This window comes from Microplitis mediator, chromosome 8 (genome assembly GCF_029852145.1).
Source record: "Microplitis mediator isolate UGA2020A chromosome 8, iyMicMedi2.1, whole genome shotgun sequence".
Taxonomy (NCBI): Eukaryota; Metazoa; Arthropoda; class Insecta; order Hymenoptera; family Braconidae; genus Microplitis; species Microplitis mediator.
In genome coordinates, this window is record NC_079976.1 from 2,969,986 (window position 1) to 2,983,311 (window position 13,326).

The window sequence follows — 13,326 nt, forward strand, 5'->3', positions numbered from 1 at the left end:
AGCCCCTCCTGCTCTGAGAGCGAGGGTTTTTATAAGGTATTCTAAGCACCAAAAATAGTGGGGTTGAATTGTTGATCAGAGTTCACACTCAGTGGTCATTGAACTCGTCATTGCTTATCAGCGCGAGGCGATTGGGCATGAGACCCATGCGTCGAGCGCGAGAAGGGATTTGATCCTCGGCTGATGTAATATCTGAGAAAAGTTATTTATTTGAAAGTCAAAGTCCATTTTCATATCATCTGCGTTTGTTACAAATTATTACTAATAGTTTATACAGCTGTGTTTTAAAATGATTAAATTATCTCTAGTTGAATATACTTGAAGATTATTATGAAAAATGTTCTCATACGTGGGATTAAGTACATCCGGTGATAGTTTGTTATTTGATTATTGATTTGTAAAATACACGTATGTTAAAGATATTCTTATTTTATACAATTTAAATGATGGAGTAATTCTTATGATATATAATATTCTTAAGTTATTATAATTATCTACTTAAGGTACTCTAATTGTTGGTAATTAGGATGCCTTATTTTGGGAATAGACTTTAGGTCGGTAAAATAATCTAGTGAGCTAAGAACGGGCCCTGCTTGACAGCCAGGATATAACACCAATACTTAATTGATTGCGCATTTTATTTTCCCTTGAAAAATTAATCATACATAGTCATATGTGGCTACATGTGCTACGTAAATGTGCATATACGGATCATACATGGTTGTATGATTATATGTAGTCAAATGGTTATATGATTATATGTGCTATTTGTACTGAAAAAAAAAAAAATGATAAATTCTCATAGCTGTATCTACAATGCTTATACTTAACTGTAGCACTTTGTTATAGAATCTATTCATTTTAATAAAACCTCTATGAGAATTTATTGGATTCTAAGACATTTGTAAATAGGTTAGCCATGCATTAGCGTATAAAATTTCTAATAAAGTCATGTATGACAATAATGATTATTAGTTCTTATTCTATTTCTATTTAAAATTCCACCTAACCTACATTAACCCAACAAACTGTTTACATGTCACGATAGTATATAGTATATGTAGAATCGTTAACTATAGATCAGTCCATATTTATTAATATTTGATAAACTGCCGATCAATAGTTGATAAACTGTTTATTAATATTTAATAAACACGTTTACTAATATTTGATAAGCTGTTTATTAATATTTAATAAACTGTGTATTAATATTTGATAATGACCGACTTGGGAACAATCTAAGTAAGCCATTTATCAAATATTGATAAATTTTATTAATATTTGATAAATTCTTTTCTCAGTATACTACACTGAAAAAAAAACTTTTCTCAAGTATAAATACTTCATTTAAAGAAATATTTACCCGATACTATACAAACAAATAATATTCTTAATCATAGTAAATATGTACTTCAACCGAGTAATGTTTTCTTGATTTAAGAATTTCTATACTTATTTTAAGAAAATATACTTGATCGGAGTACATTTTTACTAAGATTAAACAAATATTTAGTCGGTAGGATACAAACATTTATATACTTGAAAAGAGTTTTTTTTTCTCAGTGTAAAATGGGTTCCAAAGGTACGATATTAATTTTTTATACACTCTTTAACTGAATTACTTCGATGAATCTATGTTAAAGAAAAAACCAAAAATAATTACATTTCAATCAAAATATTAAGAACTCCGTCTTTTATCCGAGATCTGATGAGAGAGACGTGTATATTTCCAACTCAAAAAAAATAAGCAAATAACTTTTTTTGCCCCATCTTTATGATTGTGGAGGAATTATTTCTAATTGCATTTTGTCATTAGTTCTTTATAGCTCATTACAATAATATCAATACAATTGCCGAGGAAGTCATCGGTCAAAGCCATAGTTATAGAAATATTTTTAATCATGAAATGAAAAAATCATCACTTAACTGTAATTTACGCCCAGCGAAGCGGGCGGGTAACGGTTAGTACACGGAAAGAAAATTATGGCAGCGGTTCCCATAATTTTGTGAAATTTTTTCCTATACCATCATAGGAATTACGACCATAAATTATGGGAGCGGTTCCTATAATTATAGGAATGTTTCCCATAATTATAGGAACAGTTCCTATAATTATGGGAATGATACCCATAACACTATAGGAATGGTTCCTATAATTATAGGAATGGTTCCTATAATTTATAGGAATACTTTCTATAATATTATGGGAATCATTCCTATAATTTATGGGAATGGTTCCTATAATAGTATGGGAACTATTCCCATAATATTATGGGAATGATTCCCATAATGCAATTGGAATGGTTCCTATACCATTATGGGAATCATTCCCATAATATTATGGGAACCATTCCCATATCATTATGGGAACCATTCCTATAATATTATGGGAATGGTTCCCATATTATCATGAAAAAATTAATTTAAAGAAAAGTGTGGTAATCACTTCTACAATACACAGAAATATTATTAAACATAAAAACAAAAATTCAAATTTTGGAAATAAAAATTTAAATTTTGATAAAATCTCAAATTTTCAAAAATTGAAATTTTTTGTATAAATTCTCAAAAAGTTTATATTAATTTTAATTTGACATGATACTGAAGTTAGCCAACGTCTAATAATTTTTGGATTTTTTTTTTTAACAATAAATTATAAAAAAAAAATATTTTAAAACATTGCACCTGTAGTTTTTTAAATTTTCTACATGTGCATATTATTATTTTTTATTTTTTTGTGATTGATTTGTTGAAAAAAAAAAATCCAAAAATCTTTAATTGTCTGCTAACTTCAGGATCATAATTATTTACAGGTTATTAATATTATCATTTTTAACATTTAATCAAAAGCAGTTCACACTTTATCTTCATGCTTTATGTGTAAAAATTTCAAATTTTAAATTTCTTCGCGGTTCGTTGCGCATGCTCGGAGATGCTGCAACCAATCATATTCTAGTATAGTGTATACGTTATAAATTCAATGTGCTGATTAGCCGGAAACACAAAAAAAATTTTGTGTTTCCATACAAATATAGCGTCGAAGAAGCTTCATTTGAATCTCCCGATATCACGAGGGAAATTTCTACACTATTGCGCAAAAAAAAATTTTATGATATTATAGGGATGGTTCCCATAACATTATGGGAATAGTTCCCATAATATTATAGGAATAGTTCCCATACTAATATGGGAACCATTCCCATAATAGTATGGGAATGATTCCCATACCATTATGGGAATGGTTCCCATAATGATATGGGAATCATTCCCATGCTATTATAAGAATGGTTCCCATAATATATGGGAATGATTCCCATACCATTATGGGAATGGTTCCCATACCATTATGGGAACCATTCCCATAATGCATAGGAAAACTTCCCATAATTTTCTTTCCGTGTATATATATATATATATATATATATATATATATATATATATATATATATATATATATATATATATATATATATATATATATATATATATATATATATATATATATATAAATTATATTTAGCGTTTTATTCGCCAACATTATTAATGAATACGCTAATTGTTTTACCCCACACCCGTACTCTACCATAAATAATTAAATAATTTTGTAATCTAACAAGCATTGATAACTTTAATATTTATAATTAACTCTTTGTACGTACAATTAGCTTCGGTTTATTTTAATAAATCCTACTATTATTAATTATTAACAAATTTCCAATGGCTTTTATCTTTTTATAAAAGTCAATATTTAATTAAATGTTAATTATTTATCAAAGTCACATTATCATTATAACCTCAACAATAATTATTATTGTTATTTATATTATTAAATATCATATCATTGGAATGGTCATAATTCGAGTATGTGCCATATAAAGGATTTCAGTCTTTTTATCTTACACGCTTGAAATATTTACGAAAAAAAATAAAAAGAAGGTCGACCAAATGAACTAACCCCTAAATTTTCCGCTGTTTTCAAGCTCCGAGAGCTCGAAAACGTTACTATTTGTGAGTTTTTGAATTTTGAGCTCAAAAATCAGTTGGACCAACAGAAAATACATTTTGCTGAAAAAAAGTAATTTTTCTCTGACAATATCTTTGGAACTAATCGATCTGCAAGTGTTTTGCAGCAATCGAAAGAAGTTTTTGAGACTTAGTTGAATTTTGAAACTGCTTTGAAAGAAATTGGGAGTGAATTTGGAGTGATTACGGATTTAACTAAAACCCGCATTTACTCCGTCACTCAGAGTTTTGGAGTTAAAAAAAATCACTCTGCATACGAAGTAAATAAGGAGTTTGTTTTTTCAATAGAATAATTTCGGAATGATCTGGACTTTATTTGTCTGCATTCACTCCCAACTCAATCCGCGTTCACTCTGTAAATTTTTTACAGTGTGCAGAGCCCTGATCATTATTAATAAATTAATTAAACCAAAAATTCTGTATGTCAGGAGTTATAAATTAAAAATAATAAACTTTGAAATTGAATTGAGAGTTGAAAGTAAGTGATTAGTGTTATTAGTAAGTTGTTAATAATATTAGTGTCGAAAATGTAAGTAAAATTAGCCGTAAAGTTTATCACAGAGGTGGTATAGTAGTTGTGGCAACATATGCTCAGACTGACTCATTCAGGCGTCGCATGGGTTACCATCAGGGCTTTTCTCTCGTACTCACCAGCTATATATTACAGCCCTAAACATATACATATGTAGATATCGAGTATATACATATATTAGAGGACGACACCCGGGTTTTCCGGCGGGTTGGTCTACCGCACTCGTTAACTGCGCCACAACACGTTAACCCTCCGGCTCGATTACTAACTTTCATTCTCGCGCCTTCGTTTCCTACCAGCGATATTCGACCTCATTGTACTCGCGCAGAGCCAAGGGATCGAGAGCCAGAGATCAATAAAAAAATTACAAACACACATATATATAAAATGTCGATACTGATAGTAAAAAGCTTGTCAGTTATTACTTGACATGTGACATTTCTTATTGGAAAAAAAAAGGGGGGGGGGGCTAATAAATGTGTGTACTGTATGCTGGAGGAGTTATAACGCGGGGCGAGGTTTAAAAGAGAGAAAATATATATAAGAACATTGAAAAGTTTGTAAAACATACGCGACATGTTGCGAGGATAGGTCGCCTTTGTTTTCGCACACTGGGGATGCTGAATTTATTGCATCGGTGAATTGAAAACATATCATATGTTTTTTTTATTTTTTTAGCCGCTTAAGCTTCGAGGTATAGTCCAGTCGATGGGCACGAAAAAATGGTCAAAGATCATTTTTTCGGTGGGTTAAGATCGATTTAGAAAAATTTTTAAATTTATCAACAATTAAAAAAAAAATATATATATATATTTTTTATTTAAAAAAAAAAGTTACACAAAATTATTTCTTAAAGTAAAACTAAACTCTTTGCACAATTGCTAATCATCAAATAGCCTGCTACTATTTTTGTCCTTCACTCCTCATTTCCGCCCTTCCGTATGATCTTTTAAATATTGAAAATAGCTAAAACGGCCTCGCGGTAATATTTTTCAGAAATTCTCTGTAAAAAATAAAAATCATTTAAATTTACTCCAATCAATAAACAACTAGCTGTTATCGTATAATTATTTATCGCCATTATGATAACAAGGGACACAAATAATTTTACCAAATATATGTTTTTAACATAAATGATAACTTATTGATGAAAACTGATTAGTAGTGATTAAAAAAAATAACTAAACTTACATTTAATAGATTCTCAATTGATTCGAGATGCGACTGTTCGTAGGATTCTTTGACCCGATCCAAGATTCCATCATTCAAACTCAACACAATTAAACGGGTAAAATGACGGGGATTGTTTATTTGAACAGGTAAAAGATCAGCATAATATTGACTCTGATCCTTTGGAAATCCTTCAGTATATCCTTAAAAACAAAAAATTATACACGTATATATATATATATATATATATATATATATATATATAAATGTCAATGAAGTTCTACTTAAAAATCAGAGAACCAGGCAAAATTTCGTCTCTGAAATTATGATTAAATTTCGAATATTTTACTCATATTCTCTATATCTTGTCCGGTTCTTCGATTAATCATAACATTAAACGTAAATCATTTGATAAATAGCTAAATCACATACCCTTGGATAAATACGAAAGCAGTTTTTCAGAACGTGTTACTCCTGGATGAGTTAATTCCCTAAGCTCTAAACTCATCACATATCTATAAACTGCATAAAAAAAAAATAAGTCATGAGATCTGGTGGTCAAAAATATTGGAAACTATTCCCATAATGGTATGGGAATAATTCCCATACTATTATAGGAGCTATTCTTATAATATATAGAGTTAATTTCTATATATTATGGGAATGATTCTCAGAATATTATAGAGGAACCATTTCTATAAATTATGGGAACCATTCCCATAATTGTAAGAACTTTTCCTATAATTATGAGAAACATTCCTATAATTATAGCCACTGCTCCCATAATTTATGGTCGTAGTTCCTACTTTGGTATAGGAAAAAAATTTCATAGAGTTATGGGAACCGTTACCATAATTTTTTTTTCCTTGTACGCTTACAAGTCAGTTACCGATACATAATATTTATAAAGAACGTGATGAAGAAGAAATAAAAATACTTACTACTTCGGTATTTCGCAATAATACTCGTGATATTGTGAAATGGCAGAATTTCAGGAAAAGCAGAGTAATCGAGATCATAAAACCCATCCCAAGTCCTAAAAATTTCAATTACATTGTAATCTAATGGATCAATTGCCAAAACTGCCATGAGATTTGCAAAATCATGGGTTATTCCTTGTTGGAAATTAACGGTCAGACCTTCTCGAAACCTTTTATTATAAGCATTGACTAGCGAAAATCGATTGTCGCGGTATTTTCTTATAAAGATATCAATTATTTGTTTTCTATCATTATTGAAAATAGCTTGGTCAAGACTTATTACGTCTTCCATAATTTGACCTGAACTAAGTGAATCATTTTTAATAACACCACAAGATATGGGAACAATGGCACTGGCTGCCATTAATAAGAAAATTTTTGAAATCTGAAATTATTAATTGATTAGGATCATTATTTATAACATATATGACAATTTTTGATAAAAATTTTTTCAACAATACACGGAAAATAAAAAATAGTGGTGGCAACTCTCTGAGATAGTACTGGAGTACTTTCTGTAAAAAAAAAAATTTCAGAAAGCACTGTATACTATCTAGATTGTATCCACTACTCTCTAGATAGTACTGAGTACTTTTCCAGACAGAAACCACCAATATCTCATATAGTACACTCTTAGACAGTAGTCAGTGGTATCTGTAAAGTAACGAGTACTTTGCCGGAAAGTATAGGCGCGTTCCAAAGATATTACAAGATACTATCTATAGATAGCACGTGTGTCGATCTGTAGATGGCAGTAGTTACTGCGCAAGACAGGACTGTATACTGTCTGAGATAGTAACCAGTACTTTCTCAAATAGTTTTCAGGAATATCCAAGACAGTAAAAGTGAATTACGATTTTGAATTTTATTACTTCATTAAATTAAGCCGAATCAAAATCAATTAACTTTACTTCAGGGAATAAAGTCGTAATAGCTAATAATACCAATAAACAATTAAGAACTAATTGTGTCGAACAAATTTTTTTTCACGTTCAATTTTATAAAAAGATATTAATAATAACTTAAGTAAATGATTGTATTTTTTTTTTGTAACGCAAATTATTTTATATTGTTTTAATTTTCGAAGATTTATTCGGCCATTTTTTTTTTATTTTCTACAGGTGAATTTTCTTTTCAAAAAAGTATACTTTTTTATAGTTATCTTATTAATTACAAGTTTTGTAATTTAGATTGAAAAATTGTCAGGTTTAAAATTTTTCTTTTTTGAAAAGGAAATTCACCTGTAGAAAAAAAAAAAAAATAGCTGAATAAATCTTTGAAAATTAAAACAATATAAACTAATTTGCGTTACAAAAAAAAAACTGCTTAGTTAATTGATTTTGATTCGGCTTAATTTAATGAAATTATAAAATTCAAAATCGTAATTCACTTTTACTGTCTTGGATATTCCTGAAAACTATTTGAGAAAGTACTGGTTACTATCTCAGACAGTATACAGTCCTGTCTTGCGCAGTAACTACTGCCATCGACAGATCGACACACGTGCTATCTGTAGATAGTATCTTGTAATATCTTAGGAACGCGCCTATACTTTCCGGCAAAGTACTCGTTACTTTACAGATGCCACTGACTACTGTCTAAGAGTGTACTATATGAGATATTGGTGGTTTCTGTCTGGAAAAGTACTCAGTACTATCTAGACAGTAGTGGATACAATCTAGATAGTATACAGTGCTTTCTGAAATTTTTTTTGTTACAGAAAGATACTCAGTACTATCTCAGAGAGTTGTTACTACTATTTTTTATTTTCCGTGTAGAATGATATTTATATCCAATTTTTTTAAACACTCAAGTTAATTCTACACGGAGAAAAAAATACAGTAAATTTTACTAAAAATTATGAGAATAATAACTAAATTTGGATAGTAATCTTGAAACGCTTATGATTTATATGAAAAATTCATAAACAGATTAGCATATTTTACAAGTCGTTTAGTATATTTTACTATCCCAGTTTAGTAAATTTTACTATCCCATTTAGTAAATTGTACTATCCCGTTTAGTAAATTTTACTACATTAGAATGGAAAAAAATTAAATTGAATTTTTAATAGTTTTTCAACTTTTTATTATTATTGATTATTGTTATTGTTATTTCTGTCATCTGTAGTGGTGTTGGTGTGGATTTTTTTTTTTTTAAATCACTTGATTCAACCGAGATTCGAACCCTGATCTCCCGCGCGCGAGTTCTTTCCAATGTCTGACGGCCCGATGTGTCCTTTGAACAAAAGTTTCAGAACTTGTAATACATCTTTGTATATGCTATCCTCACCAAGTTTTAATTTTATCTATACATAGTAGAATTTACTATGCAGATAGTAAAAAAATATAATCGTGTTAGCAAAAAATAAATTGCGTATAATAATTTTTAATATTTTGTATAGTAACAAATCCTATATTGTATTAGAAAATTTACTTTCTTAAATTTGTATTTATTAATAGTACTTGATAGTAAAATTTACTATACAAATAGTAAAAAATCGGTCTGTCAGTTGACCCTGCGGGCCAGCCCCAAAACTTCCCGCTGTTTTCGAGCTCGTTGAGCTCGAAAACACTATTGTGAATACATTTTCGAGCTCTACGAGCTCGCAAATACTTATGTATGCCATTGTTTTGTAAAAAACCATTTTTTAGCATTTCTTTCTCCCACGATATCTCGCGAACGAATTAACCGATTTTGATGGTTGAGGCGGCAATCGACGCGTTTTGTCAAGTTCTAAAGCTGATAAAATTTTTGATTCGATTTATCGAGTCGTTTTTGAGATATTTCAGGAAAAATAAAAAAAAATTTTTTTTTTAATTCTTTCGACAACGGTTTCTCTTGAACGAATGAACCGATTTTGATGGTTGAGGTGGCATTCGACGCGGCTTATAAAGCTCTAGAGCCCAGTCCATTTTGGAATGAATCCATCGAGCACATTAAAAGTTATCCAAAAAAAACATTTTTGAAACAACTTTATTTTTGGAATATCTCTGAACGAGCCCTACCGATCAAGCTCAATTTTCTCTCGGCTTCAAGATATTGACAATCCGCGTCGAATGGCACTTAAAGTTCAAAATCGGTTCATCCGTTCGAAAGATACAGGTATTTACATACGTACGTACGTACGTACGTACATACATACATACATACACTCGGACATCATCTTGAAATTAGTCAGAATAGCTTCCTAGGACCTCAAAACGTCGACATCTGATGGAAATTCGATTTTCGTAAATCGGACCGAAACCAATAACTTCCCGAATTTTTGAAAATTTACAATTTTCTAAGCGGGAAGTTAAAAATATAATCGTCTTAGCAAAAAATACATTACGTATAGTAATTTTTAATATCTTATTATGTAATTATTACTAACTAGTAAATTTTACTAAACGTTTAGTAATAATTACAATACAGAATGTTTTTTTCATATCTGTTAGTAAATATAACTATAGTATTGTAATTTTTACTATACTTTTTTCTTCGTGTATCCATAAATTATTCTATTTTTTTTTTTTAATATAAATGAATATAATATAAAAAAATTTTTGAGTCATGTAGTAGATTATAATTATTATTAACCAATTAATTTTCAAAGATTAAGACGAATTCAAAAAATACATATTTAAAAATATTAATTATTTAAATTGTAAATAAATTATTAATAATTATTTATAACTAAAAAATATTTCGAATAAAAATAAAGAATAACACTCACGGTAATTATTGGTTGAGCCATTCTGGATTCAGTATTTATAAGAAAACTTCAATTTTACAAAACTGAACAGGAAGAAAGTATACGAGGTTTCAGAAGTAGGTATATGTATATCTACTCGACGATGTGACCGCTCAACCGTCCAGTACAATAGTAATCTCTCTGCCTCTACCTTTGAGGCCCTCGGGCCCCTTGGCCCATGGGGGTAACTGAGGTGTCACGTGATGGGGGTGGGTTTGACGTCACAGCCAGGCTGTCCAGCAGACTACTATCTGCAGATATGGTCATAAAGTATTGAGCCTTAATTTAAAACATGAATAACTTGTGTTTAAAAAAATCGCATTAGAACGTGAAACATATAGATCGTTACATTAAAGTCTCTTCTACTCCTATCCAAAATTTCATGAACCTAAATAATTTTTTAACCGAGATCTAAACAATTGAAGGTTGAAAAACGTGGTTTTTGAGAGGTATAAATTCAAGCATCAACTTTGATTGTTTATAACTTCGTAAATAATTGTCCTGTTGCTACGCAGATTTTTTTTGTGGATAGTGGATTCTTTCCGAATAGAATTCACGAAAAAAAAATTTTTTTTTTTTAAATTATTGCTATAATTTATAATTTATCGTCACGGACTATCTTGGGATCTAATTAAGATACGACTTAGATTCAAATTTGTATTTACACAGAAAGTAATATTGAGAATTTTATGTGAGCGATGACTGTTGCTGATCGCGATTCTTCTGAATTATAAGCTTTTTTAGTTTTCACGCACACTGATAGAAGGATTTGTTTGTATTTAATAAATCAATTTATTAAAATCTTTTTCAGATATTTTTTTGGGTGGAAAAAATATTTTTTTACTATTAACAATATTCGTTAGTATTAACAAAATCTATTTTTTATGAGAACAAAATTTTTGTAACTATTAAGAAGCTTTAATATATTGAAAAAAATATTTATTTCCACCAAATAAGATTTGTTAATAGTTAAAAAATATTTTGTTAGTGGTCGGTGTTGATAGATGGCTATACTTAACGCGTGGTTGTAAAAAAATATATATGCATATACATGATTTTCATACGATAAGTTGCTTATTATTTTATACTTTGTGGAAAACAATTAATAAAATGGAAGCTTTGCTACAATCGTGGGATTTAAGTGAGTTATACTCGATTTTTTGTGGTAAGTTGACAGTTATATATAAGGTGTATTCAGTAGCATCAGTACTTAACCTATTCATTGTTTTGTCATCCTATTTTATTTTTTATATTCCGTTTCTAAAATTAACACTAAATTTATGAATTTACTTTTGTATTCCCACTCTAGTAAACCATATAACTGACTTTGAAATCCTTGGTGAATTCCTTACTAAAACTCGAGAAGAGACCCAAAAAGAAATAATCCCTAGTGTTTGTTTACGACTTCGTTTAAATAAAAAATATAATGAATATGTAGGTTTCTTTTTTATTTTACAACTATTTATTTTTTTAAATTCAATTCATTATTCTCAAAAAATTATTTCAAATAATTTTATTATTGATAGATAATTTTATTTTATTTACAGATTTCCCATCACGAGAAGATTAATGTAAAACTTTTCTAAAAATAATAAGAGGAATTTTTTAAATATTAATAATCCAGTGTGTAAATACTAATAACTGATTTATTAAATATTAATAAATCATTTTTTATATGTTAATAAATTATTTGTTAAATAGTAATAAATATTTGGTTAGCACAAAAAAACCGCTGCTAACAAATGATTTATTAACTGTTAATAAATATTTGTTAAGGACCTATCCTCTAATAAATTATTTATTAAATATTAACAAATCTTTTTAAATACAAAAAAATCCTTCTATCAGTGCAGGTGTTTATTACCGCAGTTAACCCTGAGAGCTTATCATAATGGTCTTTTGTCATCATTTTTGTTAAAAACGTTCGAGCCATAAAAGTTTGGTTTCTATACCTGCGAGACCTAGAATTTTTACTTATTTCTGTTTGTTTACCATAGGCGCCGATAGCAAAAATACAAATTTCATATACTAAATTTTCTAGTACATAACTTGTTGAGAAAACTTATTTGAAAATTTCTAATATTTACTTTTATATACCATATAATTTATTTTATTAAGCTTTATTAACTAAAAAAATGTTTCATGTACTCGGCGTTTTAATTCACTATTAATTTAATTAAATAAATTTTATTAACTCATTATCATTACTTTAAATTTTAATGTTATCAAAAAATTATTATCGATGCAAAAATATTTTTTCATGAACTAAGAAAAAAATTTTAACTACAAAACTAACGTAAATTTTACATATATTAAAAAAAATTGAAGTCTCGAAATCTAAAACCTACAGGGAGAAAAAAATATTTGTCACAAAATACCAAGATATACTTATACATGTAAAGGTAGTCATTCAACTATATTATGCTCTCTCTCTCTCTCTATACAATTTTTTTTCTACTTAATAAATCATTTTGAATTCTCGAAACCTATTGCACGACTCATGATGCGAAGCATCTGAGATGTGCTTTACGATCGAAAATTATTATTTTATAAATGGATAGAATATTTCGAAATATTTAAACAGCATTGATCTATAAAAAAGGCCATTCGGCAGCCGTAATGGAAGGTAGATTTTCCAATTTATATAAAAAGATTTTCCAATCTATATAAAAAGTTTCATACATACATATCTTGTGATAAATGTTAGTGTATAGTCATGATATGATATTAGGCTCGTTTTCTGATAGTGAGGGTAAAAAAAGGCGACTATTTTCGATAGAGAACATCAGATAGTTGATTTGACAAAACATTATATAGGTAATGTACCAAACTAACCTTTACGTAAACAAAGTATACAATATTTAATTAGTATAAGATCACAATTA

The 13,326-nt window shown here is 28.8% G+C and overlaps 1 protein-coding gene and 1 long non-coding RNA gene across 3 annotated transcripts; one reads left to right on the forward strand and one right to left on the reverse strand.

Moving 5' to 3' along the window:
* Nucleotides 1-5,427: 5,427 nt before the first annotated feature.
* LOC130672882 (uncharacterized) lies at nt 5,428-10,604 on the reverse strand. Its single transcript, XM_057477653.1, has 5 exons — nt 10,424-10,604; nt 6,667-7,090; nt 6,158-6,247; nt 5,747-5,928; nt 5,428-5,558 (listed from the first exon to the last, which is right to left on the reverse strand). The coding sequence occupies exons 1-5, from the start codon at nt 10,442-10,444 to the stop codon at nt 5,505-5,507; spliced, it is 771 nt and encodes a 256-aa protein (XP_057333636.1). The 5' UTR covers nt 10,445-10,604; the 3' UTR covers nt 5,428-5,504.
* A 591-nt stretch (nt 10,605-11,195) lies between these two features.
* Nucleotides 11,196-12,067, forward strand: LOC130672888 (uncharacterized). Of its 2 annotated transcripts, XR_008990787.1 has the most exons (4): nt 11,196-11,299; nt 11,430-11,606; nt 11,751-11,875; nt 11,989-12,067. It is a non-coding gene; the product is annotated as an uncharacterized LOC130672888 (long non-coding RNA). The 2 variants fall into 2 exon arrangements; XR_008990786.1 differs by having other exon boundaries at nt 11,210-11,606.
* The last annotated feature ends 1,259 nt before the right edge of the window (nt 12,068-13,326 follow it).